This window comes from Mobula hypostoma, chromosome 4 (genome assembly GCF_963921235.1).
Source record: "Mobula hypostoma chromosome 4, sMobHyp1.1, whole genome shotgun sequence".
Classification (NCBI taxonomy): Eukaryota; Metazoa; Chordata; class Chondrichthyes; order Myliobatiformes; family Myliobatidae; genus Mobula; species Mobula hypostoma.
In genome coordinates this window covers 95,937,825-95,962,095 of record NC_086100.1, presented here as the reverse complement: position 1 = coordinate 95,962,095, position 24,271 = coordinate 95,937,825, and the positions used below count along the sequence as shown (strand labels likewise).

The following is a 24,271-nucleotide window of genomic DNA, read 5'->3' as shown; positions in this document are numbered from 1 at the left end:
GCAGCCCTCCAGGAGTCCTGTATCGAGGATGCAGCCCTCCAGGAGTCCTGTATCGAGGATGCAGCCCTCCAGGAGTCCTGTATCGAGGATGCAGCCCTCCAGGAGTCCTGTATCGAGGATGCAGCCCTCCAGGAGTCCTGTATCGAGGATGCAGCCCTCCAGGAGTCCTGTATCGAGGATGCAGCCCTCCAGGAGTCCTGTATCGAGGATGCAGCCCTCCAGGAGTCCGGTATCGAGGATCTGAGGATGCAGCCCTCCAGGAGTCCTGTATCGAGGATGCAGCCCTCCAGGAGTCCTGTATCGAGGATCTGAGGATGCAGCCCTCCAGGAGTCCTGTATCGAGGATGCAGCCCTCCAGGAGTCCTGTATCGAGGATGCAGCCCTCCAGGAGTCCTGTATCGAGGATGCAGCCCTCCAGGAGTCCTGTATCGAGGATGCAGCCCTCCAGGAGTCCGGTATCGAGGATCTGAGGATGCAGCCCTCCAGGAGTCCTGTATCGAGGATGCAGCCCTCCAGGAGTCCTGTATCGAGGATCTGAGGATGCAGCCCTCCAGGAGTCCTGTATCGAGGATGCAGCCCTCCAGGAGTCCTGTATCGAGGATCTGAGAATGCAGCCCTCCAGGAGTCCTGTATCGAGGATGCAGCCCTCCAGGAGTCCTGTATCGAGGATGCAGCCCTCCAGGAGTCCTGTATCGAGGATGCAGCCCTCCAGGAGTCCTGTATCGAGGATGCAGCCCTCCAGGAGTCCTGTATCGAGGATCTGAGGATGCAGCCCTCCAGGAGTCCTGTATCGAGGATGCAGCCCTCCAGGAGTCCTGTATCGAGGATCTGAGAATGCAGCCCTCCAGGAGTCCTGTATCGAGGATGCAGCCCTCCAGGAGTCCTGTATCGAGGATGCAGCCCTCCAGGAGTCCTGTATCAAGGATGCAGCCCTCCAGGAGTCCTGTATCGAGGATGCAGCCCTCCAGGAGTCCTGTATCGAGGATGCAGCCCTCCAGGAGTCCTGTATCGAGGATGCAGCCCTCCAGGAGTCCTGTATCGAGGATGCAGCCCTCCAGGAGTCCTGTATCGAGGATGCAGCCTTCCCGGAGTCCTGTATCGAGGATGCAGCCCTCCCGGAGTCCTTTATCGAGGATGCAGCCCTCCAGGAGTCCTGTATCGAGGATGCAGCCCTCCAGGAGTCCTGTATCGAGGATCTGAGAATGCAGCCCTCCAGGAGTCCTGTATCGAGGATGCAGCCCTCCAGGAGTCCTGTATCGAGGATGCAGCCCTCCAGGAGTCCTGTATCGAGGATGCAGCCCTCCAGGAGTCCTGTATCGAGGATGCAGCCTTCCCGGAGTCCTGTATCGAGGATGCAGCCCTCCCGGAGTCCTTTATCGAGGATGCAGCCCTCCAGGAGTCCTGTATCGAGGATGCAGCCCTCCAGGAGTCCTGTATCGAGGATGCAGCCCTCCAGGAGTCCTGTATCGAGGATCTGAGGATGCAGCCCTCCAGGAGTCCTGTATCGAGGATGCAGCCCTCCAGGAGTCCTGTATCGAGGATGCAGCCCTCCAGGAGTCCTGTATCGAGGATGCAGCCCTCCAGGAGTCCTGTATCGAGGATGCAGCCCTCCAGGAGTCCGGTATCGAGGATCTGAGGATGCAGCCCTCCAGGAGTCCTGTATCGAGGATGCAGCCCTCCAGGAGTCCTGTATCGAGGATGCAGCCCTCCAGGAGTCCTGTATCGAGGATGCAGCCCTCCAGGAGTCCTGTATCGAGGATGCAGCCCTCCAGGAGTCCTGTATCGAGGATCTGAGGATGCAGCCCTCCAGGAGTCCTGTATCGAGGATGCAGCCCTCCAGGAGTCCTGTATCGAGGATCTGAGGATGCAGCCCTCCAAGAGTCCTGTATCGAGGATGCAGCCCTCCAGGAGTCCTGTGTCGAGAATGCAGCCCTCCAGGAGTCCTGTATCGAGGATCTGAGGATGCAGCCCTCCAGGAGTCCTGTATCGAGGATGCAGCCCTCCCAGGAGTCCTGTATAGAGGATCTGAGGATGCAACCCTCCAGGATTCCTGTATCGAGGATGCAGCCCTCCAGGAGTCCTGTATCGAGGATGCAGCCCTCCAGGAGTCCTGTATCGAGGATGCAGCCCTCCAGGAGTCCTGTATCGAGGATGCAGCCCTCCAGGAGTCCTGTATCGAGGATCTGAGGATGCAGCCCTCCAGGAGTCCTGTATCGAGGATGCAGCCCTCCAGGAGTCCTGTATCGAGGATGCAGCCCTCCAGGAGTCCTGTATCGAGGATCTGAGGATGCAGCCCTCCAGGAGTCCTGTATCGAGGATGCAGCCCTCCAGGAGTCCTGTATCGAGGATGCAGCCCTCCAGGAGTCCTGTATCGAGGATCTGAGAATGCAGCCCTCCAGGAGTCCTGTATCGAGGATGCAGCCCTCCAGGAGTCCTGTATCGAGGATGCAGCCCTCCAGGAGTCCTGTATCGAGGATGCAGCCCTCCAGGAGTCCTGTATCGAGGATCTGAGGATGCAGCCCTCCAGGAGTCCTGTATCGAGGATGCAGCCCTCCAGGAGTCCTGTATCGAGGATCTGAGGATGCAGCCCTCCAGGAGTCCTGTATCGAGGATCTGAGGATGCAGCCCTCCAGGAGTCCTGTATTGAGGATGCAGCCCTCCAGGAGTCCTGTATCAATGATGCAGCCCTCCAGGAGTCATGTATCGAGGATCTGAGGATGCAGCCCTCCAGGAGTCCTGTATCGAGGATGCAGCCCTCCAGGAGTCCTGTATCGAGGATCAGCAGTTACAAGTTCCAGGGTGTCAACATCTCTGAAGATCTATCCTCTGCCCAACGTATTGATGCAGTTACAAAGAAGGCACAGCAGTGGCTCTATTTGATTAGAAGTTTGAGGAGATTGGGTATGTCACCAGATTTCTAACATTGTACCACAGAGAGAATTCTAACTGGTTGCATCACCATATGGTGTGGAGGGGTCACTGTACGGGATTGAAAAACGCTAGAGAGAGTTGCGAACTCAGTATGCTCCATCCAGGGCACTAGCATCCCCATCATCTTCAAATGGGGATGCTTCAAAAAGGCAGTGTCCATCATTAAGGATCCCCATCACCCAGAACATGTACTTCGCATTGCTACCATCGGGTAGGAGGGACAGGAGCTTGAAGGCACACACTCAATGCTTTAGGAACAGCTTCTTCCCCTACTCTTTCATATTTCTGAGCAGACAATGAACCACCCCATGAGGAACTGATGAATGTGTGTGTGTGTAAAATAGCGAGCAGTGTTCATGGGTTGGTTTATCGTCCGTTCAGAAACATGATGGCAGATAGTTTTCTGTATTGCACTGTACTGCTGCCACAACATATGCCAGTGATGGTAAACCAGGTTCTGATTCTGGTGATGGAGGTGTTGCTGCGTTTTCTTACCGATTGCAGTTTGTTCACCAGTTGCAGAGAGAAGCGCTTGGTCCTAAGTCTACGATTTTGGAGATGAATTTGTTTAGAATTATGTATTGGTGTTGGAGTTGCAGTCTATTTTTATAAATCTGTAATGCCACCAGTTCCTTCAGTTGCAGCCACAATGTATTGGTAGTATAATGACATAAGTTGTGATCATCTGTTACCTCTATTCCACATTCAGTACCCCACCATCCAAATTCTTATCCTTGTCAGTAAGCTGTTGTTTTGCTCATGCTTTCCTCTATCAGACACTTGCCCCATCCTTCTATTACAATCCTCACGGCGAGTCTCTTCAGCTCTCGAGATGTTCACTTGGATTTCCCAGTCTGTGCTATTTAATTCCTAGTGCAATCTTGATTCAAATCATTGCATGCAATAAAAATGATCTACTGGGGCAGAGAGGTCCCCCAGTGTGCTGGCTGATACCATAGAGTCGGAGAGTCAGTGTCCTGGCCTATATCATAGAATCGGAGAGTCAGTGTCCTGGCTGATACCATAGAGTCGGAGAGTCAGTGTCCTGGCCTATATCATAGAGTCAGAGAGTCAGTGTCCTGGCCTATACCAGAGAGTCAGAGAGTCAGTGTCCTGGCCTATATCATAGTGTTGGAGAGTCAGTGTCCTGGCCTATACCATAGAGTCAGAGAGTCAGTGTCCTGGCCTATATCATAGAGTCAGAGAGTCAGTGTCCTGGCTGATACCATAGAGTCAGAGAGTCAGTGTCTTGGCCTATATCATAGAGTCAGAGAGTCAGTGTCCTGGCCTATATCATAGAGTCAGAGAGTCAGTGTCCTGGCCTATACCATAGAGTCAGAGAGTCAGTGTCCTGGCCTATATCATAGAGTCAGAGAGTCAGTGTCCTGGCCTATATCATAGAGTCAGAGAGTCAGTGTCCTGGCTGATACCATAGAGTCAGAGAGTCAGTGTCCTTACCTATACCATAGAGTCAGAGAGTCAGTGTCCTGGCCTATATCATAGAGTCAGAGAGTCAGTGTCCTGGCTGATACCATAGAGTCAGAGAGTCAGTGTCCTGGCCTATACCATAGAGTCAGAGAGTCAGTGTCCTGGCCTATATCATAGAGTCAGAGAGTCAGTGTCCTGGCTGATACCATAGAGTCAGAGAGTCAGTGTCCTGGCCTATACCATAGAGTCGGAGAGTCAGTGTCCTGGCCTATATCATAGAGTCAGAGAGTCAGTGTCCTGGCCTATATCATAGAGTCAGAGAGTCAGTGTCCTGGCCTATATCATAGAGTCAGAGAGTCAGTGTCCTGGCCTATCCCATAGAGTTGGAGAGTCAGTGTCCTGGCCTATATCATAGAGTCAGAGAGTCAGTGTCCTGGCCTATACCATAGAGTCAGAGAGTCAGTGTCCTGGCTGATACCATAGAGTCAGAGAGTCAGTGTCCTGGCCTATATCATAGAGTCAGAGAGTCAGTGTCCTGGCCTATATCATAGAGTCAGAGAGTCAGTGTCCTGGCCTATACCATAGAGTCAGAGAGTCAGTGTCCTGGCCTATACCATAGAGTCAGAGAGTCAGTGTCCTGGCCTATACCATAGAGTTGGAGAGTCAGTGTCCTGGCCTATATCATAGAGTCAGAGAGTCAGTGTCCTGGCCTATACCATAGAGTCAGAGAGTCAGTGTCCTGGCCTATATCATAGAGTCAGAGAGTCAGTGTCCTGGCCTATACCATAGAGTTGGAGAGTCAGTGTCCTGGCCTATATCATAGAGTCAGAGAGTCAGTGTCCTGGCCTATACCATAGAGTTGGAGAGTCAGTGTCCTGGCCTATATCATAGAGTCAGAGAGTCAGTGTCCTGGCCTATACCATAGAGTCAGAGAGTCAGTGTCCTGGCTGATACCATAGAGTCAGAGAGTCAGTGTCCTGGCCTATACCATAGAGTCAGAGAGTCAGTGTCCTGGCCTATATCATAGAGTCAGAGAGTCAGTGTCCTGGCCTATACCATAGAGTTGGAGAGTCAGTGTCCTGGCCTATATCATAGAGTCAGAGAGTCAGTGTCCTGGCCTATACCATAGAGTTGGAGAGTCAGTGTCCTGGCCTATATCATAGAGTCAGAGAGTCAGTGTCCTGGCCTATACCATAGAGTCAGAGAGTCAGTGTCCTGGCTGATACCATAGAGTCAGAGAGTCAGTGTCCTGGCCTATATCATAGAGTCAGAGAGTCAGTGTCCTGGCCTATATCATAGAGTCAGAGAGTCAGTGTCCTGGCCTATACCATAGAGTCGGAGAGTCAGTCTCTTGGCCTATATCATAGAGTCAGAGAGTCAGTGTCCTGGCCTATATCATAGAGTCAGAGAGTCAGTGTCCTGGCCTATATCATAGAGTCAGAGAGTCAGTGTCCTGGCCTATACCATAGAGTCAGAGAGTCAGTGTCTTGGCCTATATCATAGAGTCAGAGAGTCAGTGTCCTGGCCTATACCATAGAGTCAGAGAGTCAGTGTCCTGGCCTATACCATAGAGTCAGAGAGTCAGTGTCCTGGCCTATATCATAGAGTCAGAGAGTCAGTGTCCTGGCCTATACCATAGAGTTGGAGAGTCAATGTCCTGGCCTATATCATAGAGTCAGAGAGTCAGTGTCCTGGCCTATATCATAGAGTCAGAGAGTCAGTGTCCTGGCCTATACCATAGAGTTGGAGAGTCAGTGTCCTGGCCTATATCATAGAGTCAGAGAGTCAGTGTCCTGGCCTATACCATAGAGTCAGAGAGTCAGTGTCCTGGCTGATACCATAGAGTCAGAGAGTCAGTGTCCTGGCCTATATCATAGAGTCAGAGAGTCAGTGTCCTGGCCTATATCATAGAGTCAGAGAGTCAGTGTCCTGGCCTATACCATAGAGTCAGAGAGTCAGTGTCCTGGCCTATACCATAGAGTCAGAGAGTCAGTGTCCTGGCCTATACCATAGAGTTGGAGAGTCAGTGTCCTGGCCTATATCATAGAGTCAGAGAGTCAGTGTCCTGGCCTATACCATAGAGTTGGAGAGTCAATGTCCTGGCCTATATCATAGAGTCAGAGAGTCAGTGTCCTGGCCTATATCATAGAGTCAGAGAGTCAGTGTCCTGGCCTATCCCATAGAGTTGGAGAGTCAGTGTCCTGGCCTATATCATAGAGTCAGAGAGTCAGTGTCCTGGCCTATACCATAGAGTCAGAGAGTCAGTGTCCTGGCTGATACCATAGAGTCAGAGAGTCAGTGTCCTGGCCTATATCATAGAGTCAGAGAGTCAGTGTCCTGGCCTATATCATAGAGTCAGAGAGTCAGTGTCCTGGCCTATACCATAGAGTCAGAGAGTCAGTGTCCTGGCCTATACCATAGAGTCAGAGAGTCAGTGTCCTGGCCTATACCATAGAGTTGGAGAGTCAGTGTCCTGGCCTATATCATAGAGTCAGAGAGTCAGTGTCCTGGCCTATACCATAGAGTCAGAGAGTCAGTGTCCTGGCCTATATCATAGAGTCAGAGAGTCAGTGTCCTGGCCTATACCATAGAGTTGGAGAGTCAGTGTCCTGGCCTATATCATAGAGTCAGAGAGTCAGTGTCCTGGCCTATACCATAGAGTTGGAGAGTCAGTGTCCTGGCCTATATCATAGAGTCAGAGAGTCAGTGTCCTGGCCTATACCATAGAGTCAGAGAGTCAGTGTCCTGGCTGATACCATAGAGTCAGAGAGTCAGTGTCCTGGCCTATACCATAGAGTCAGAGAGTCAGTGTCCTGGCCTATATCATAGAGTCAGAGAGTCAGTGTCCTGGCCTATACCATAGAGTTGGAGAGTCAGTGTCCTGGCCTATATCATAGAGTCAGAGAGTCAGTGTCCTGGCCTATACCATAGAGTTGGAGAGTCAGTGTCCTGGCCTATATCATAGAGTCAGAGAGTCAGTGTCCTGGCCTATATCATAGAGTCAGAGAGTCAGTGTCCTGGCCTATATCATAGAGTCAGAGAGTCAGTGTCCTGGCCTATATCATAGAGTCAGAGAGTCAGTGTCTTGGCCTATATCATAGAGTCAGAGAGTCAGTGTCCTGGCCTATATCATAGAGTCAGAGAGTCAGTGTCCTGGCTGATACCATAGAGTCGGAGAGTCAGTGTCCTGGCCTATATCATAGAGTCAGAGAGTCAGTGTCCTGGCCTATATCATAGAGTCAGAGAGTCAGTGTCCTGGCCTATATCATAGAGTCAGAGAGTCAGTGTCCTGGCCTATACCATAGAGTCGGAGAGTCAGTGTCTTGGCCTATATCATAGAGTCAGAGAGTCAGTGTCCTGGCCTATATCATAGAGTTGGAGAGTCAGTGTCCTGGCCTATATCATAGAGTCAGAGAGTCAGTGTCCTGGCCTATATTATAGAGTCAGAGAGTTAGTGTCCTGGCCTATATCATAGAGTCAGAGAGTCAGTGTCCTGGCCTATATCATAGAGTCAGAGAGTCAGTGTCCTGGCCTATACCATAGAGTCAGAGAGTCAGTGTCCTGGCCTATACCATAGAGTCAGAGAGTCAGTGTCCTGGCCTATATCATAGAGTCAGAGAGTCAGTGTCCTGGCCTATATCATAGAGTCAGAGAGTCAGTGTCCTGGCCTATACCATAGAGTCGGAGAGTCAGTGTCTTGGCCTATATCATAGAGTCAGAGAGTCAGTGTCCTGGCCTATATCATAGAGTCAGAGAGTCAGTGTCCTGGCCTATACCATAGAGTCAGAGAGTCAGTGTCCTGGCCTATATCATAGAGTCAGAGAGTCAGTGTCCTGGCCTATATCATAGAGTCAGAGAGTCAGTGTCCTGGCTGATACCATAGAGTCAGAGAGTCAGTGTCCTGACCTATACCATAGAGTCAGAGAGTCAGTGTCCTGGCCTATATCATAGAGTCAGAGAGTCAGTGTCCTGGCTGATACCATAGAGTCAGAGAGTCAGTGTCCTGGCCTATACCATAGAGTCAGAGAGTCAGTGTCCTGGCCTATATCATAGAGTCAGAGAGTCAGTGTCCTGGCTGATACCATAGAGTCAGAGAGTCAGTGTCCTGGCCTATACCATAGAGTCGGAGAGTCAGTGTCCTGGCCTATATCATAGAGTCAGAGAGTCAGTGTCCTGGCCTATATCATAGAGTCAGAGAGTCAGTGTCCTGGCCTATATCATAGAGTCAGAGAGTCAGTGTCCTGGCCTATCCCATAGAGTTGGAGAGTCAGTGTCCTGGCCTATATCATAGAGTCAGAGAGTCAGTGTCCTGGCCTATACCATAGAGTCAGAGAGTCAGTGTCCTGGCTGATACCATAGAGTCAGAGAGTCAGTGTCCTGGCCTATATCATAGAGTCAGAGAGTCAGTGTCCTGGCCTATATCATAGAGTCAGAGAGTCAGTGTCCTGGCCTATACCATAGAGTCAGAGAGTCAGTGTCCTGGCCTATACCATAGAGTCAGAGAGTCAGTGTCCTGGCCTATACCATAGAGTTGGAGAGTCAGTGTCCTGGCCTATATCATAGAGTCAGAGAGTCAGTGTCCTGGCCTATACCATAGAGTCAGAGAGTCAGTGTCCTGGCCTATATCATAGAGTCAGAGAGTCAGTGTCCTGGCCTATACCATAGAGTTGGAGAGTCAGTGTCCTGGCCTATATCATAGAGTCAGAGAGTCAGTGTCCTGGCCTATACCATAGAGTTGGAGAGTCAGTGTCCTGGCCTATATCATAGAGTCAGAGAGTCAGTGTCCTGGCCTATACCATAGAGTCAGAGAGTCAGTGTCCTGGCTGATACCATAGAGTCAGAGAGTCAGTGTCCTGGCCTATACCATAGAGTCAGAGAGTCAGTGTCCTGGCCTATATCATAGAGTCAGAGAGTCAGTGTCCTGGCCTATACCATAGAGTTGGAGAGTCAGTGTCCTGGCCTATATCATAGAGTCAGAGAGTCAGTGTCCTGGCCTATACCATAGAGTCAGAGAGTCAGTGTCCTGGCTGATACCATAGAGTCAGAGAGTCAGTGTCCTGGCCTATATCATAGAGTCAGAGAGTCAGTGTCCTGGCCTATATCATAGAGTCAGAGAGTCAGTGTCCTGGCCTATACCATAGAGTCGGAGAGTCAGTGTCTTGGCCTATATCATAGAGTCAGAGAGTCAGTGTCCTGGCCTATATCATAGAGTCAGAGAGTCAGTGTCCTGGCCTATATCATAGAGTCAGAGAGTCAGTGTCCTGGCCTATACCATAGAGTCAGAGAGTCAGTGTCCTGGCCTATATCATAGAGTCAGAGAGTCAGTGTCCTGGCCTATACCATAGAGTCAGAGAGTCAGTGTCCTGGCCTATACCATAGAGTCAGAGAGTCAGTGTCCTGGCCTATACCATAGAGTTGGAGAGTCAGTGTCCTGGCCTATATCATAGAGTCAGAGAGTCAGTGTCCTGGCCTATACCATAGAGTCAGAGAGTCAGTGTCCTGGCCTATACCATAGAGTCAGAGAGTCAGTGTCCTGGCCTATATCATAGAGTCAGAGAGTCAGTGTCCTGGCCTATATCATAGAGTCAGAGAGTCAGTGTCCTGGCCTATACCATAGAGTCAGAGAGTCAGTGTCCTGGCCTATACCATAGAGTCAGAGAGTCAGTGTCCTGGCCTATACCATAGAGTTGGAGAGTCAGTGTCCTGGCCTATATCATAGAGTCAGAGAGTCAGTGTCCTGGCCTATATCATAGAGTCAGAGAGTCAGTGTCCTGGCCTATACCATAGAGTCAGAGAGTCAGTGTCCTGGCCTATACCATAGAGTCAGAGAGTCAGTGTCCTGGCCTATATCATAGAGTCAGAGAGTCAGTGTCCTGGCCTATATCATAGAGTCAGAGAGTCAGTGTCCTGGCCTATATCATAGAGTCAGAGAGTCAGTGTCCTGGCCTATATCATAGAGTCAGAGAGTCAGTGTCCTGGCCTATACCATAGAGTCAGAGAGTCAGTGTCCTGGCCTATACCATAGAGTCGGAGAGTCAGTGTCCTGGCCTATATCATAGAGTCAGAGAGTCAGTGTCCTGGCCTATATCATAGAGTCAGAGAGTCAGCCTATACATAGAGTGTCCTGGCCTATATCAGAGAGTCAGTGTCCTGGCCTATATCATAGAGTCAGAGAGTCAGTGTCCTGGCCTATACATAGAGTCAGAGAGTCAGTGTCCTGGCCTATATCATAGAGTCAGAGAGTCAGTGTCCTGGCCTATATCATAGAGTCAGAGAGTCAGTGTCCTGGCCTATACCATAGAGTCAGAGAGTCAGTGTCCTGGAGAGTCAGAGAGTCAGTGTCCTGGCCTATACATAGAGTCAGAGAGTCAGTGTCCTGGCCTATACCATAGAGTCAGAGAGTCAGTGTCCTGGCCTATATCATAGAGTCAGAGAGTCAGTGTCCTGGCCTATATCATAGAGTCAGAGAGTCAGTGTCCTGGCCTATACATAGAGTCGAGAGTCAGTGTCTGGCCTATATCATAGAGTCAGAGAGTCAGTGTCCTGGTAGTACCATAGAGTCAGAGAGTCAGTGTCCTGGCCTATACCATAGAGTCAGAGAGTCAGTGTCCTGGCCTATACCATAGAGTCAGAGAGTCAGTGTCCTGGCCTATATCATAGAGTCAGAGAGTCAGTGTCCTGGCTATCATAGAGTGTCAGTGTCCTGGCCTATATCATAGAGTCAGAGAGTCAGTGTCCTGGCCTATATCATAGAGTCAGAGAGTCAGTGTCCTGGCTGATACCATAGAGTCAGAGAGTCAGTGTCCTGGCATAGAGTCTATACCATAGAGTCAGAGAGTCAGTGTCCTGGCCTATACCATAGAGTCAGAGAGTCAGTGTCCTGGCCTATACCATAGAGTCAGAGAGTCAGTGTCCTGGCCTATATCATAGAGTCAGAGAGTCAGTGTCCTGGCCATAGAGTCAGAGAGTCAGTGTCCTGGCCTATACCATAGAGTGAGAGTCAGTGTCCTGGCCTTATCATAGAGTCAGAGAGTCAGTGTCCTGGCCTATATCATAGAGTCAGAGAGTCAGTGTCCTGGCCTATACCATAGAGTCAGAGAGTCAGTGTCCTGGCCTATATCATAGAGTCAGAGAGTCAGTGTCCTGGCCTATATCATAGAGTCAGAGAGTCAGTGTCCTGGCCTATATCATAGAGTCAGAGAGTCAGTGTCCTGGCCTATATCATAGAGTCAGAGAGTCAGTGTCCTGGCCTATACCATAGAGTCAGAGAGTCAGTGTCCTGGCCTATACCATAGAGTTGAGAGTCAGTGTCCTGGCCTATACATAGAGTCAGAGAGTCAGTGTCCTGGTACCAGAGAGTCAGTGTCCTGGCCTATATCATAGAGTCAGAGAGTCAGTGTCCTGGCCTATACCATAGAGTGAGAGTCAGTGTCCTGGCCTATATCATAGAGTCAGAGAGTCAGTGTCCTGGCCTATACCATAGAGTCAGAGAGTCAGTGTCCTGGCCTATACCATAGAGTCAGAGAGTCAGTGTCCTGGCCTATACCATAGAGTCAGAGAGTCAGTGTCCTGGCCTATATCATAGAGTCAGAGAGTCAGTGTCCTGGCCTATATCATAGAGTCAGAGAGTCAGTGTCCTGGCCAAGAGTTCGGAGAGTAGTGTCCTGGCCTATATCATAGAGTCAGAGAGTCAGTGTCCTGGCCTATATCATAGAGTCAGAGAGTCAGTGTCCTGGCCTATACATAGAGTCAGAGAGTCAGTGTCCTGGCTGAGATCAGTGTCTGGCCCATAGAGTCAGAGAGTCAGTGTCCTGGCCTATATCATAGAGTCAGAGAGTCAGTGTCCTGGCCTATACCATAGAGTCAGAGAGTCAGTGTCCTGGCCTATACCATAGAGTCAGAGAGTCAGTGTCCTGGCCTATATCATAGAGTCAGAGAGTCAGTGTCCTGGCCTATATCATAGAGTCAGAGAGTCAGTGTCTGGCCTATACATAGAGTCAGAGAGTCAGTGTCCTGGCCTATACCATAGAGTCAGAGAGTCAGTGTCCTGGCCTATATCATAGAGTCAGAGAGTCAGTGTCCTGGCCTATATCATAGAGTCAGAGAGTCAGTGTCCTGGCCTATACCATAGAGTCAGAGAGTCAGTGTCCTGGCCTATACCATAGAGTCAGAGAGTCAGTGTCCTGGCATAGAGTCAGAGAGTCAGTGTCCTGGCCTATACCATAGAGTCAGAGAGTCAGTGTCCTGGCCTATATCATAGAGTCAGAGAGTCAGTGTCCTGGCCTATACCATAGAGTTGGAGAGTCAGTGTCCTGGCCTATATCATAGAGTCAGAGAGTCAGTGTCCTGGCCTATATCATAGAGTCAGAGAGTCAGTGTCCTGGCCTATCCCATAGAGTTGGAGAGTCAGTGTCCTGGCCTATATCATAGAGTCAGAGAGTCAGTGTCCTGGCCTATACCATAGAGTCAGAGAGTCAGTGTCCTGGCTGATACCATAGAGTCAGAGAGTCAGTGTCCTGGCCTATATCATAGAGTCAGAGAGTCAGTGTCCTGGCCTATATCATAGAGTCAGAGAGTCAGTGTCCTGGCCTATACCATAGAGTCAGAGAGTCAGTGTCCTGGCCTATACCATAGAGTCAGAGAGTCAGTGTCCTGGCCTATACCATAGAGTTGGAGAGTCAGTGTCCTGGCCTATATCATAGAGTCAGAGAGTCAGTGTCCTGGCCTATACCATAGAGTTGGAGAGTCAGTGTCCTGGCCTATATCATAGAGTCAGAGAGTCAGTGTCCTGGCCTATACCATAGAGTCAGAGAGTCAGTGTCCTGGCCTATATCATAGAGTCAGAGAGTCAGTGTCCTGGCCTATATCATAGAGTTGGAGAGTCAGTGTCCTGGCCTATATCATAGAGTCAGAGAGTCAGTGTCCTGGCCTATATCATAGAGTCAGAGAGTCAGTGTCCTGGCCTATATCATAGAGTCAGAGAGTCAGTGTCCTGGCCTATATCATAGAGTCAGAGAGTCAGTGTCCTGGCCTATACCATAGAGTCAGAGAGTCAGTGTCCTGGCCTATACCATAGAGTCAGAGAGTCAGTGTCCTGGCCTATACCATAGAGTCAGAGAGTCAGTGTCCTGGCCTATATCATAGAGTCAGAGAGTCAGTGTCCTGGCCTATACCATAGAGTCAGAGAGTCAGTGTCCTGGCCTATACCATAGAGTCAGAGAGTCAGTGTCCTGGCCTATATCATAGAGTCAGAGAGTCAGTGTCCTGGCCTATAGCATAGAGTTGGAGAGTCAATGTCCTGGCCTATATCATAGAGTCAGAGAGTCAGAGTCCTGGCCTATATCATAGAGTCAGAGAGTCAGTGTCCTGGCCTATAGCATAGAGTTGGAGAGTCAATGTCCTGGCCTATATCATAGAGTCAGAGAGTCAGTGTCCTGGCCTATATCATAGAGTCAGAGAGTCAGTGTCCTGGCCTATATCATAGAGTCAGAGAGTCAGTGTCCTGGCCTATACCATAGAGTCAGAGAGTCAGTGTCCTGGCTGATAGCATAGAGTCAGAGAGTCAGTGTCCTGGCCTATACCATAGAGTCAGAGAGTCAGTGTCCTGGCCTATACCATAGAGTCAGAGAGTCAGTGTCCTGGCCTATACCATAGAGTCAGAGAGTCAGTGTCCTGGCCTATACCATAGAGTTGGAGAGTCAATGTCCTGGCCTATATCATAGAGTCAGAGAGTCAGTGTCCTGGCCTATATCATAGAGTCAGAGAGTCAGTGTCCTGGCCTATCCCATAGAGTTGGAGAGTCAGTGTCCTGGCCTATATCATAGAGTCAGAGAGTCAGTGTCCTGGCCTATACCATAGAGTCAGAGAGTCAGTGTCCTGGCTGATACCATAGAGTCAGAGAGTCAGTGTCCTGGCCTATATCATAGAGTCAGAGAGTCAGTGTCCTGGCCTATATCATAGAGTCAGAGAGTCAGTGTCCTGGCCTATACCATAGAGTCGGAGAGTCAGTGTCCTGGCCTATACCATAGAGTCAGAGAGTCAGTGTCCTGGCCTATACCAGAGAGTTGGAGAGTCAGTGTCCTGGCCTATATCATAGAGTCAGAGAGTCAGTGTCCTGGCCTATACCATAGAGTTGGAGAGTCAGTGTCCTGGCCTATATCATAGAGTCAGAGAGTCAGTGTCCTGGCCTATACCATAGAGTTGGAGAGTCAGTGTCCTGGCCTATATCATAGAGTCAGAGAGTCAGTGTCCTGGCCTATACCATAGAGTCAGAGAGTCAGTGTCCTGGCTGATAGCATAGAGTCAGAGAGTCAGTGTCCTGGCCTATACCATAGAGTCAGAGAGTCAGTGTCCTGGCCTATATCATAGAGTCAGAGAGTCAGTGTCCTGGCCTATACCATAGAGTTGGAGAGTCAGTGTCCTGGCCTATATCATAGAGTCAGAGAGTCAGTGTCCTGGCCTATACCATAGAGTTGGAGAGTCAGTGTCCTGGCCTATATCATAGAGTCAGAGAGTCAGTGTCCTGGCCTATACCATAGAGTCAGAGAGTCAGTGTCCTGGCTGATACCATAGAGTCAGAGAGTCAGTGTCCTGGCCTATATCATAGAGTTGGAGAGTCAGTGTCCTGGCCTATATCATAGAGTCAGAGAGTCAGTGTCCTGGCCTATATCATAGAGTCAGAGAGTCAGTGTCCTGGCTGATACCATAGAGTCAGAGAGTCAGTGTCTTGGCCTATATCATAGAGTCAGAGAGTCAGTGTCCTGGCCTATACCATAGAGTCAGAGAGTCAGTGTCCTGGCCTATACCATAGAGTCAGAGAGTCAGTGTCCTGGCCTATATCATAGAGTCAGAGAGTCAGTGTCCTGGCCTATACCATAGAGTTGGAGAGTCAGTGTCCTGGCCTATATCATAGAGTCAGAGAGTCAGTGTCCTGGCCTATACCATAGAGTCAGAGAGTCAGTGTCCTGGCCTATACCATAGAGTCAGAGAGTCAGTGTCCTGGCCTATATCATAGAGTCAGAGAGTCAGTGTCCTGGCCTATATCATAGAGTCAGAGAGTCAGTGTCCTGGCCTATACCATAGAGTCAGAGAGTCAGTGTCCTGGCCTATATCATAGAGTCAGAGAGTCAGTGTCCTGGCCTATATCATAGAGTCAGAGAGTCAGTGTCCTGGCCTATATCATAGAGTCAGAGAGTCAGTGTCTTGGCCTATATCATAGAGTCAGAGAGTCAGTGTCCTGGCCTATATCATAGAGTCAGAGAGTCAGTGTCCTGGCTGATACCATAGAGTCGGAGAGTCAGTGTCCTGGCCTATATCATAGAGTCAGAGAGTCAGTGTCCTGGCCTATATCATAGAGTCAGAGAGTCAGTGTCCTGGCCTATATCATAGAGTCAGAGAGTCAGTGTCCTGGCCTATACCATAGAGTCGGAGAGTCAGTGTCTTGGCCTATATCATAGAGTCAGAGAGTCAGTGTCCTGGCCTATATCATAGAGTTGGAGAGTCAGTGTCCTGGCCTATATCATAGAGTCAGAGAGTCAGTGTCCTGGCCTATATCATAGAGTCAGAGAGTTAGTGTCCTGGCCTATATCATAGAGTCAGAGAGTCAGTGTCCTGGCCTATATCATAGAGTCAGAGAGTCAGTGTCCTGGCCTATACCATAGAGTCGGAGAGTCAGTGTCTTGGCCTATATCATAGAGTCAGAGAGTCAGTGTCCTGGCCTATATCATAGAGTCAGAGAGTCAGTGTCCTGGCCTATACCATAGAGTCAGAGAGTGAACAACACAGAAACAGGCTTTCTGTCTCCCTGCTGACCATTCAGTACCCATTCACACTAATGCCTTTGCAGCTCTTCTATGCCTTAGGTGCTTGTCCAGTTGATTTTTAAATGTTGTAAGGGTCTTCAAATCCACCAACTTCCCAGGCAGCATATTCCAGACTACAAAAACACTTTCTGGGGGAAGAACCCTCCAACAATCCCCTCTAAACCCCTTAACCCTTACCCCTTACCCCGTACCCAGATCTTATCTTTAGGCACCTCTGCTAAAGGGAAATGTGCCTCCCTCTTCTTCCTATCTTTTCCTCTCACGATTGTGTTCACCTCTATCAGGACCTCCTCTGCTTCTGGGAAATCCAAGTCAGTCCGTCCAGCCTCTTCTGAAGATGCAATCCTTCCACCTCAGGTGGATCTCCTTGGCACCCTTGCCAGTGTAATTGTATACTTTTATATCATTTTATCATATTGTGGAAGATTTTGCTGTAAATTCTCCAAAATTCTACATTAATTTTTCCACTAATTAATTCTGAAGACAATTTATTAGCTTTGAATTGGCTCAGTGTTGTCTCCTGATTGACTCTGCTTAGGTACAAAGCCCTCAGTCTGTATGTGGCTGCAGAGTGGAGGGGTAAGACTGGTGTCATAGGGCTAGAAACTCCTCTGCTAGTTTGCTAGAAGGACTCTGTTACCCCCCCCCCCGACAGATACAGTACCAAAACAGACCCTTCAGCCCATTGAATCAACCACCCATTTCCACTATTCATATTTTATTCTACCTACATTCCCCTCAACCCTACCTCCCAACCCAGATTCCAGCACTCACCCATACATTAGGGGCAATTTACCTGACAACCCACATGTCCTTTCAATGAGGGAGGAAATGCACACAGTGCAAGCTCCACCTCGGCAGCGCTTGAGGCCAGGATTGAACCCGTGTCTCAGGAGCTGAGAGTCAGCTGCTCTACCCATACACCACAGTGCCAGAATGGCAGTGACCTACTGAAGAGAAGCTACCCTGGGCAGCACATGGTCCAGAACATACCTGGCTGGGAGAGATCTCACAGGATCACAGAGTGCGTCACTGATTACATCAACTTCTGTGTGGATTGCAATGTTCCGACGAGAACTGTCCTTTGTTATTCAAATAACAAGCCATGGGTAGCAAAGGACATTAAGGACATCCTGAACGCTAAAAAGAGGGCGTTTAGAGATGGAAATAGGGAGGAGCTGAGGGCAATACAGAGGGACCTGAAAGCCAGGATCAGGGAGGCTAAAGACAGGTACAGGAGGAAGCTTGAGTGGAAACTCCAGCAGAACAACATGAGAGAGGTCTGGAGGGGGATGAGGACCATCACTGGGTTCCGGCAAACTAGCAACAGAGGAGCTGAAGGCAGTGTGGACAGGGCCAACGAACTTAACCTGTTCTTTAACAGACTTGACATTATGGCCCCCACATGAGTCATCTGTTGTCTGCCCCCAACCAACACATATTCCATTCTCCCCTCCTACCCCTCCTCACAGTCCCCCACACTGCTCTCATGACTATACCCCTTCCCCACACGAAACCACCACGGTGGGCTTCACAGCTCTACAGGTGAGAAGACAGCTGAAACGTCTCAACCCAGGCAAGGCTGCAGGACCGGATGGTGTCAGTACCAGGGTGCTCAAAGCCTGTGCCCCTCAGCTATGTGGAGTACTTCGCCATGTATTCAACCTGAGCCTGAGGCTCCGGAGGGTTCCTGTGCTGTGGAAGACGTCCTGCCTCGTCCCTGTGCCGAAGACGCCGCGCCCCAGCGGCCTCAATGACTACAGACCGGTGGCATTGACCTCCCACATCACGAAGACCCTGGAGAGACTTGTTCTGGAGCTGCTCTGGCCTATGGTCGGGCCACACTTAGATCCCCTCCAGTTCGCCTACCAGCCCCGACTAGGAGTTGAGGATGTCATCGTCTACCTGCTGAACCGTGTCTACGCCCACCTGGACAAGCCAGCGAGCACTGTGAGGGTCATGTTTTTAGACTTCTCCAGTGCATTCAACACCATCCGCCCTGCTCTGCTGGGGGAGAAGCTGACAGCGATGCAGGTGGATGCTTTCCTGGTGTCATGGATTCTTGATTACCTGACTGGCAGACCACAGTACGTGTGCTTGCAACACTGTGTGTCCGACAGAGTGATCAGCAGCACTGGGGCTCCACAGGGGACTGTCTTGTCTCCCTTTCTCTTCACCATTTACACCTCAGACTTCAACTACTGCACAGAGTCTTGTCATCTTCAGAAGTTTTCTGATGACTCTGCCATAGTTGGATGCATCAGCAGGGGAGATGAGGCTGAGTACAGGGCTACGGTAGGAAACTTTGACACATGGTGTGAGCAGAATTATCTGCAGCTTAATGTGAAAAAGACTAAGGAGCTGGTGGTAGACCTGAGGAGAGCTAAGGTACCGGTGACCCCTGTTTCAGGGGGTCAGGGTGGACATGGTGGAGGATTACAAATACCTGGGGATACGAATTGACAATAAACTGGACTGGTCAAAGAACACTGAGGCTGTCTACAAGAAGGGTCAGAGCTGTCTCTATTTCCTGAGGAGACTGAGGTCTTTTAACATCTGCCGGACGATGCTGAGGATGTTCTACGAGTCTGTGGTGGCCAGTGCTATCATGTTTGCTGTTGTGTGCTGGGGCAGCAGGCTGAGGGTAGCAGACACCAACAGAATCAACAAACTCATTCGTAAGGCCAGTGATGTTGTGGGAATGGAACTGGACTCTCTCACGGTGGTGTCTGAAAAGAGGATGCTGTCCAAGTCGCATGCCATCTTGGACAATGTCTCCCATCCACTACATAATGTACTGGGTGGGCACAGGAGTACATTCAGCCAGAGACTCATTCCACCGAGATGCAGCACTGAGCGTCATAGGAAGTCATTCCTACCTGTGGCCATCAAACTTTACAACTCCTCCCTTGGAGGGTCAGACACCCTGAGCCGATAGGCTGGTCCTGGACTTATTTCCTGGCATAATTTACATATTACTATTTAACTATTTATGGTTTCATTACTATTTATTATTTATGGAGCAACTGTAACGGAAATCCAATTTCCCCCGGGATCAATAAAGTATGACTATGACAAGACTATGTATTGAACATAAGAAACAGGAGCAGAAGTCGGCCACCTGGGCCATCGAGCCTGCTCCGCCATTCAGTAAGGTCATGGCTGATCTGGCTGAGGACTCAGCTCCACCCATCTGCCTTTTCCCAGAACCCTCAATTCCTCCAGCTATACAAAAATCTATCTAACTGTTTCTTAAATATATTTAATGAGGTGGTCTCTACTGCTTCCCTGGGGAGAGCATTGGATGGTCCTATGGGCAATAGATTGAAGCAGGTTTCATAGTGTACAGAACTTTGCAATAAATGAAGTGTTGTTAATTACAGCGGAGAGTCGGGGGCAGGGAAGACAGAAAGCACAAAGCTGATCCTGAAATTCCTGGCTGCAATCAGTGGACGGCACCAATGGATCGAACAGCAGGTCCTGGAGGCAAACCCGATTCTGGAGGGTAAACCTTACGTGAAGAAACCATAGTCAAGTTAAAGGATGTGTATGTGTGTGAGTGAGTGTATCTGTGTGTATGCATATATCATGTGTGTGTGTGTGTGTGCGTGTGTGTGACAGAGCCTGTTCCCTGGTGTGTGACTAGATTCTCTGATACGGTCCCACTAGCATGTGTCGAACTGTTACCATACCCAAGCTGACTGACGTAAACACCTCTGATACGATCCCACCGGCATGTGTCGAACTGCTACCATACCCAACCTGACTGAGGTAAACACCTCTGATACGGTCCCACTAGCATGTGTCGAACTGTTACCATACCCAAGCTGACTGACGTAAACACCTCTGATACGATCCCACCGGCATGTGTCGAACTGCTACCATACCCAACCTGACTGAGGTAAACATCTCGAACCGTTACCATACCCAACCTGACTGAGGTAAACGCCTGATACGGTCCCACCGGCATGTGTCGAACCGTTACCATACCCAACCTGACTGAGGTAAACGCCTGATACGGTCCCACCGGCATGTGTCGAACCGTTACCATACCCAACCTGACTGAGGTAAACACCTCTGATACGGTCCCACCGGCATGTGTCGAACCGTTACCATACCCAACCTGACTGAGGTAAACACCTCTGATACGGTCCCACCGGCATGTGTCGAACCGCTACCATACCCAACCTGACTGAGGTAAACACCTCTGATACCGCCCCACCGGCATGTGTCGAACCGCTACCATACCCAACCTGACTGAGGTAAACACCTCTGATACCGCCCCACCGGCATGTGTCGAACCGCTACCATACCCAACCTGACTGAGGTAAACACCTCTGATACCGCCCCACCGGCATGTGTCGAACCGCTACCATACCCAACCTGACTGAGGTAAACACCTCTGATACCGCCCCACCGGCATGTGTCGAACCGCTACCATACCCAACCTGACTGAGGTAAACACCTCTGATACCGCCCCACCGGCATGTGTCGAACCGCTACCATACCCAACCTGACTGAGGTAAACACCTCTGATACCGCCCCACCGGCATGTGTCGAACCGCTACCATACCCAACCTGACTGAGGTAAACACCTCTGATACCGCCCCACCGGCATGTGTCGAACCGCTACCATACCCAACCTGACTGAGGTAAACACCTCTGATACCGCCCCACCGGCATGTGTCGAACCGCTACCATACCCAACCTGACTGAGGTAAACACCTCTGATACCGCCCCACCGGCATGTGTCGAACCGCTACCATACCCAACCTGACTGAGGTAAACACCTCTGATACCGCCCCACCGGCATGTGTCGAACCGCTACCATACCCAACCTGACTGAGGTAAACACCTCTGATACCGCCCCACCGGCATGTGTCGAACCGCTACCATACCCAACCTGACTGAGGTAAACACCTCTGATACCGCCCCACCGGCATGTGTCGAACCGCTACCATACCCAACCTGACTGAGGTAAACACCTCTGATACCGCCCCACCGGCATGTGTCGAACCGCTACCATACCCAACCTGACTGAGGTAAACACCTCTGATACCGCCCCACCGGCATGTGTCGAACCGCTACCATACCCAACCTGACTGAGGTAAACACCTCTGATACCGCCCCACCGGCATGTGTCGAACCGCTACCATACCCAACCTGACTGAGGTAAACACCTCTGATACCGCCCCACCGGCATGTGTCGAACCGCTACCATACCCAACCTGACTGAGGTAAACACCTCTGATACCGCCCCACCGGCATGTGTCGAACCGCTACCATACCCAACCTGACTGAGGTAAACACCTCTGATACCGCCCCACCGGCATGTGTCGAACCGCTACCATACCCAACCTGACTGAGGTAAACACCTCTGATACCGCCCCACCGGCATGTGTCGAACCGCTACCATACCCAACCTGACTGAGGTAAACACCTCTGATACCGCCCCACCGGCATGTGTCGAACCGCTACCATACCCAACCTGACTGAGGTAAACACCTCTGATACCGCCCCACCGGCATGTGTCGAACCGCTACCATACCCAACCTGACTGAGGTAAACACCTCTGATACCGCCCCACCGGCATGTGTCGAACCGCTACCATACCCAACCTGACTGAGGTAAACACCTCTGATACCGCCCCACCGGCATGTGTCGAACCGCTACCATACCCAACCTGACTGAGGTAAACACCTCTGATACCGCCCCACCGGCATGTGTCGAACCGCTACCATACCCAACCTGACTGAGGTAAACACCTCTGATACCGCCCCACCGGCATGTGTCGAACCGCTACCATACCCAACCTGACTGAGGTAAACACCTCTGATACCGCCCCACCGGCATGTGTCGAACCGCTACCATACCCAACCTGACTGAGGTAAACACCTCTGATACCGCCCCACCGGCATGTGTCGAACCGCTACCATACCCAACCTGACTGAGGTAAACACCTCTGATACCGCCCCACCGGCATGTGTCGAACCGCTACCATACCCAACCTGACTGAGGTATAAACACCTCTGATACCGCCCCACCGGCATGCGTCGAACCGCTACCATACCCAACCTGACTGAGGTAAACACCTCTGATACCGCCCCACCGGCCCCCCCCGCAGGCCATGCGTCGAACCGCTACCATACCCAACCTGACTGAGGTAAACACCTCTGATACCGCCCCACCGGCATGCGTCGAACCGCTACCATACCCAACCTGACTGAGGTAAACACCTCTGATACCGCCCCACCGGCATGCGTCGAACCGCTACCATACCCAACCTGACTGAGGTAAACACCTCTGATACCGCCCCACCGGCATGCGTCGAACCGCTACCATACCCAACCTGACTGAGGTAAACACCTCTGATACCGCCCCACCGGCATGCGTCGAACCGCTACCATACCCAACCTGACTGACGTAAACACCTCTGATACGGTCCCACCGGCATGCGTCGAACCGCTACCATACCCAACCTGACTGACGTAAACACCTCTGATACCGCCCCACCGGCATGCGTCGAACCGTTACCATACCCAACCTGACTGACGTAAACAACTCTGATACCGTCCCACCGGCATGCGTCGAACCGCTACCATACCCAACCTGACTGACGTAAACAACTCTGATACCGTCCCACCGGCATGCGTCGAACCGCTACCATACCCAACCTGACTGACGTAAACAACTCTGATACCGTCCCACCGGCATGCGTCGAACCGCTACCATACCCAACCTGACTGACGTAAACACCTCTGATACCGTCCCACCGGCATGCGTCGAACCGCTACCATACCCAACCTGACTGACGTAAACACCTCTGATGCGGCCCCACCGGCATGCGTCGAACCGCTACCATACCCAACCTGACTGACGTAAACACCTCTGATGCGGTCCCACCGGCATGCGTCGAACCGCTACCATACCCAACCTGACTGACGTAAACACCTCTGATGCGGTCCCACCGGCATGCGTCGAACCGCTACCATACCCAACCTGACTGACGTAAACACCTCTGATACGATCCCACCGGCATGCGTCGAACCGTTACCATACCCAACCTGACTAACGTAAACACCTCTGATGCTGTTCCTACATTTTTCATCCTCAGCCTTTGGAAATGCGAAAACTGTGAAAAATGACAACTCGAGTCGCTTTGGGAAGTACATTGACATTTTCTTCAGTGGAGACGGGATGATAGAAGGGGCAAAGATTGAGCAGTACTTGCTTGAGAAATCCCGAGTGTGTCAACAGGTAGGGGTAAGAGTTGTAGTCCTCCTCTGGATGAGCACGGAGAGGCTCCCACATCACCAAGGGCCAACTCTTCACCGTGGTTAGTGACACTTGCTCGACCAGTGAGACCATGTCAAAGATTCTGCAGCCCCACCTCAGCCCAACACAACTGCATCCCATCACATAGGAGCAGAGGATTTGGTGACAGCAGATCAGTGTGAGACACATTCACGATGTGTCAGTAATGATCCACATGTAGTCTATCAAATGCAAAGGCACGTCTTCCGCATGAAGCTGCATTTAAAGAAAATTTATCCCTTTCAAAGGTGGAAGGAGCAGTATATTGGATATTTTACAACATTGATGCTTTAAGACAGGGCCCCACAACCACTGCTGAGAGGAAGGGGCTGAGGGTGATGTCACGTCACAGTGCCTCTCTCCCACTGATCTGCACCCTTGCTCCACATTTCTGCATTCTCCTCCTGTTTCCAACCATGTTCGAGGCTCAGAGCAGCTTTCACCATCCCAGTTCCCTGGGTGCTTCCACTATCCGGAGCTGTGCCATTAACCACAGCTAAAAGACTCTCTACTCAAAGCATGGAGGGGGTGGTGTAACCGCTGGACCTTCAGCTTGGTCACACATGGTAGCTGTGTGCCATTTTAAGATTAGTGCAGATCCACACGTCTGATCTCCTAGATGTTCTAGTCCTCAGTCAGCAACTACTCTGCAAGCAGGGAGGCTGAATGAAGCAGGAGAGCTGGTTCACACACGCAAGAGCGCTCTGCTTATTTAACAGAAGATCTGGGGCTGCAGTGTTTCACAGAAGAGCTAACCCGGTGCCAGAGACCTGGGT

General features: G+C 50.8%; 1 protein-coding gene across 3 annotated transcripts in view; it reads left to right on the top strand.

Moving 5' to 3' along the window:
* Positions 1 to 24,271, top strand: part of LOC134345477 (unconventional myosin-VIIa-like) — a 218,210-nt gene that overhangs the window by 15,079 nt on the left and 178,860 nt on the right. For all 3 annotated transcript variants that reach the window (XM_063046193.1, XM_063046192.1, XM_063046195.1), the window contains exons 6-7: positions 19,565 to 19,686; positions 23,296 to 23,438. In XM_063046193.1, coding sequence (XP_062902263.1) covers positions 19,565 to 19,686; positions 23,296 to 23,438 — 265 coding nt within the window. The remainder of the gene's footprint in view (positions 1 to 19,564; positions 19,687 to 23,295; positions 23,439 to 24,271) is intronic.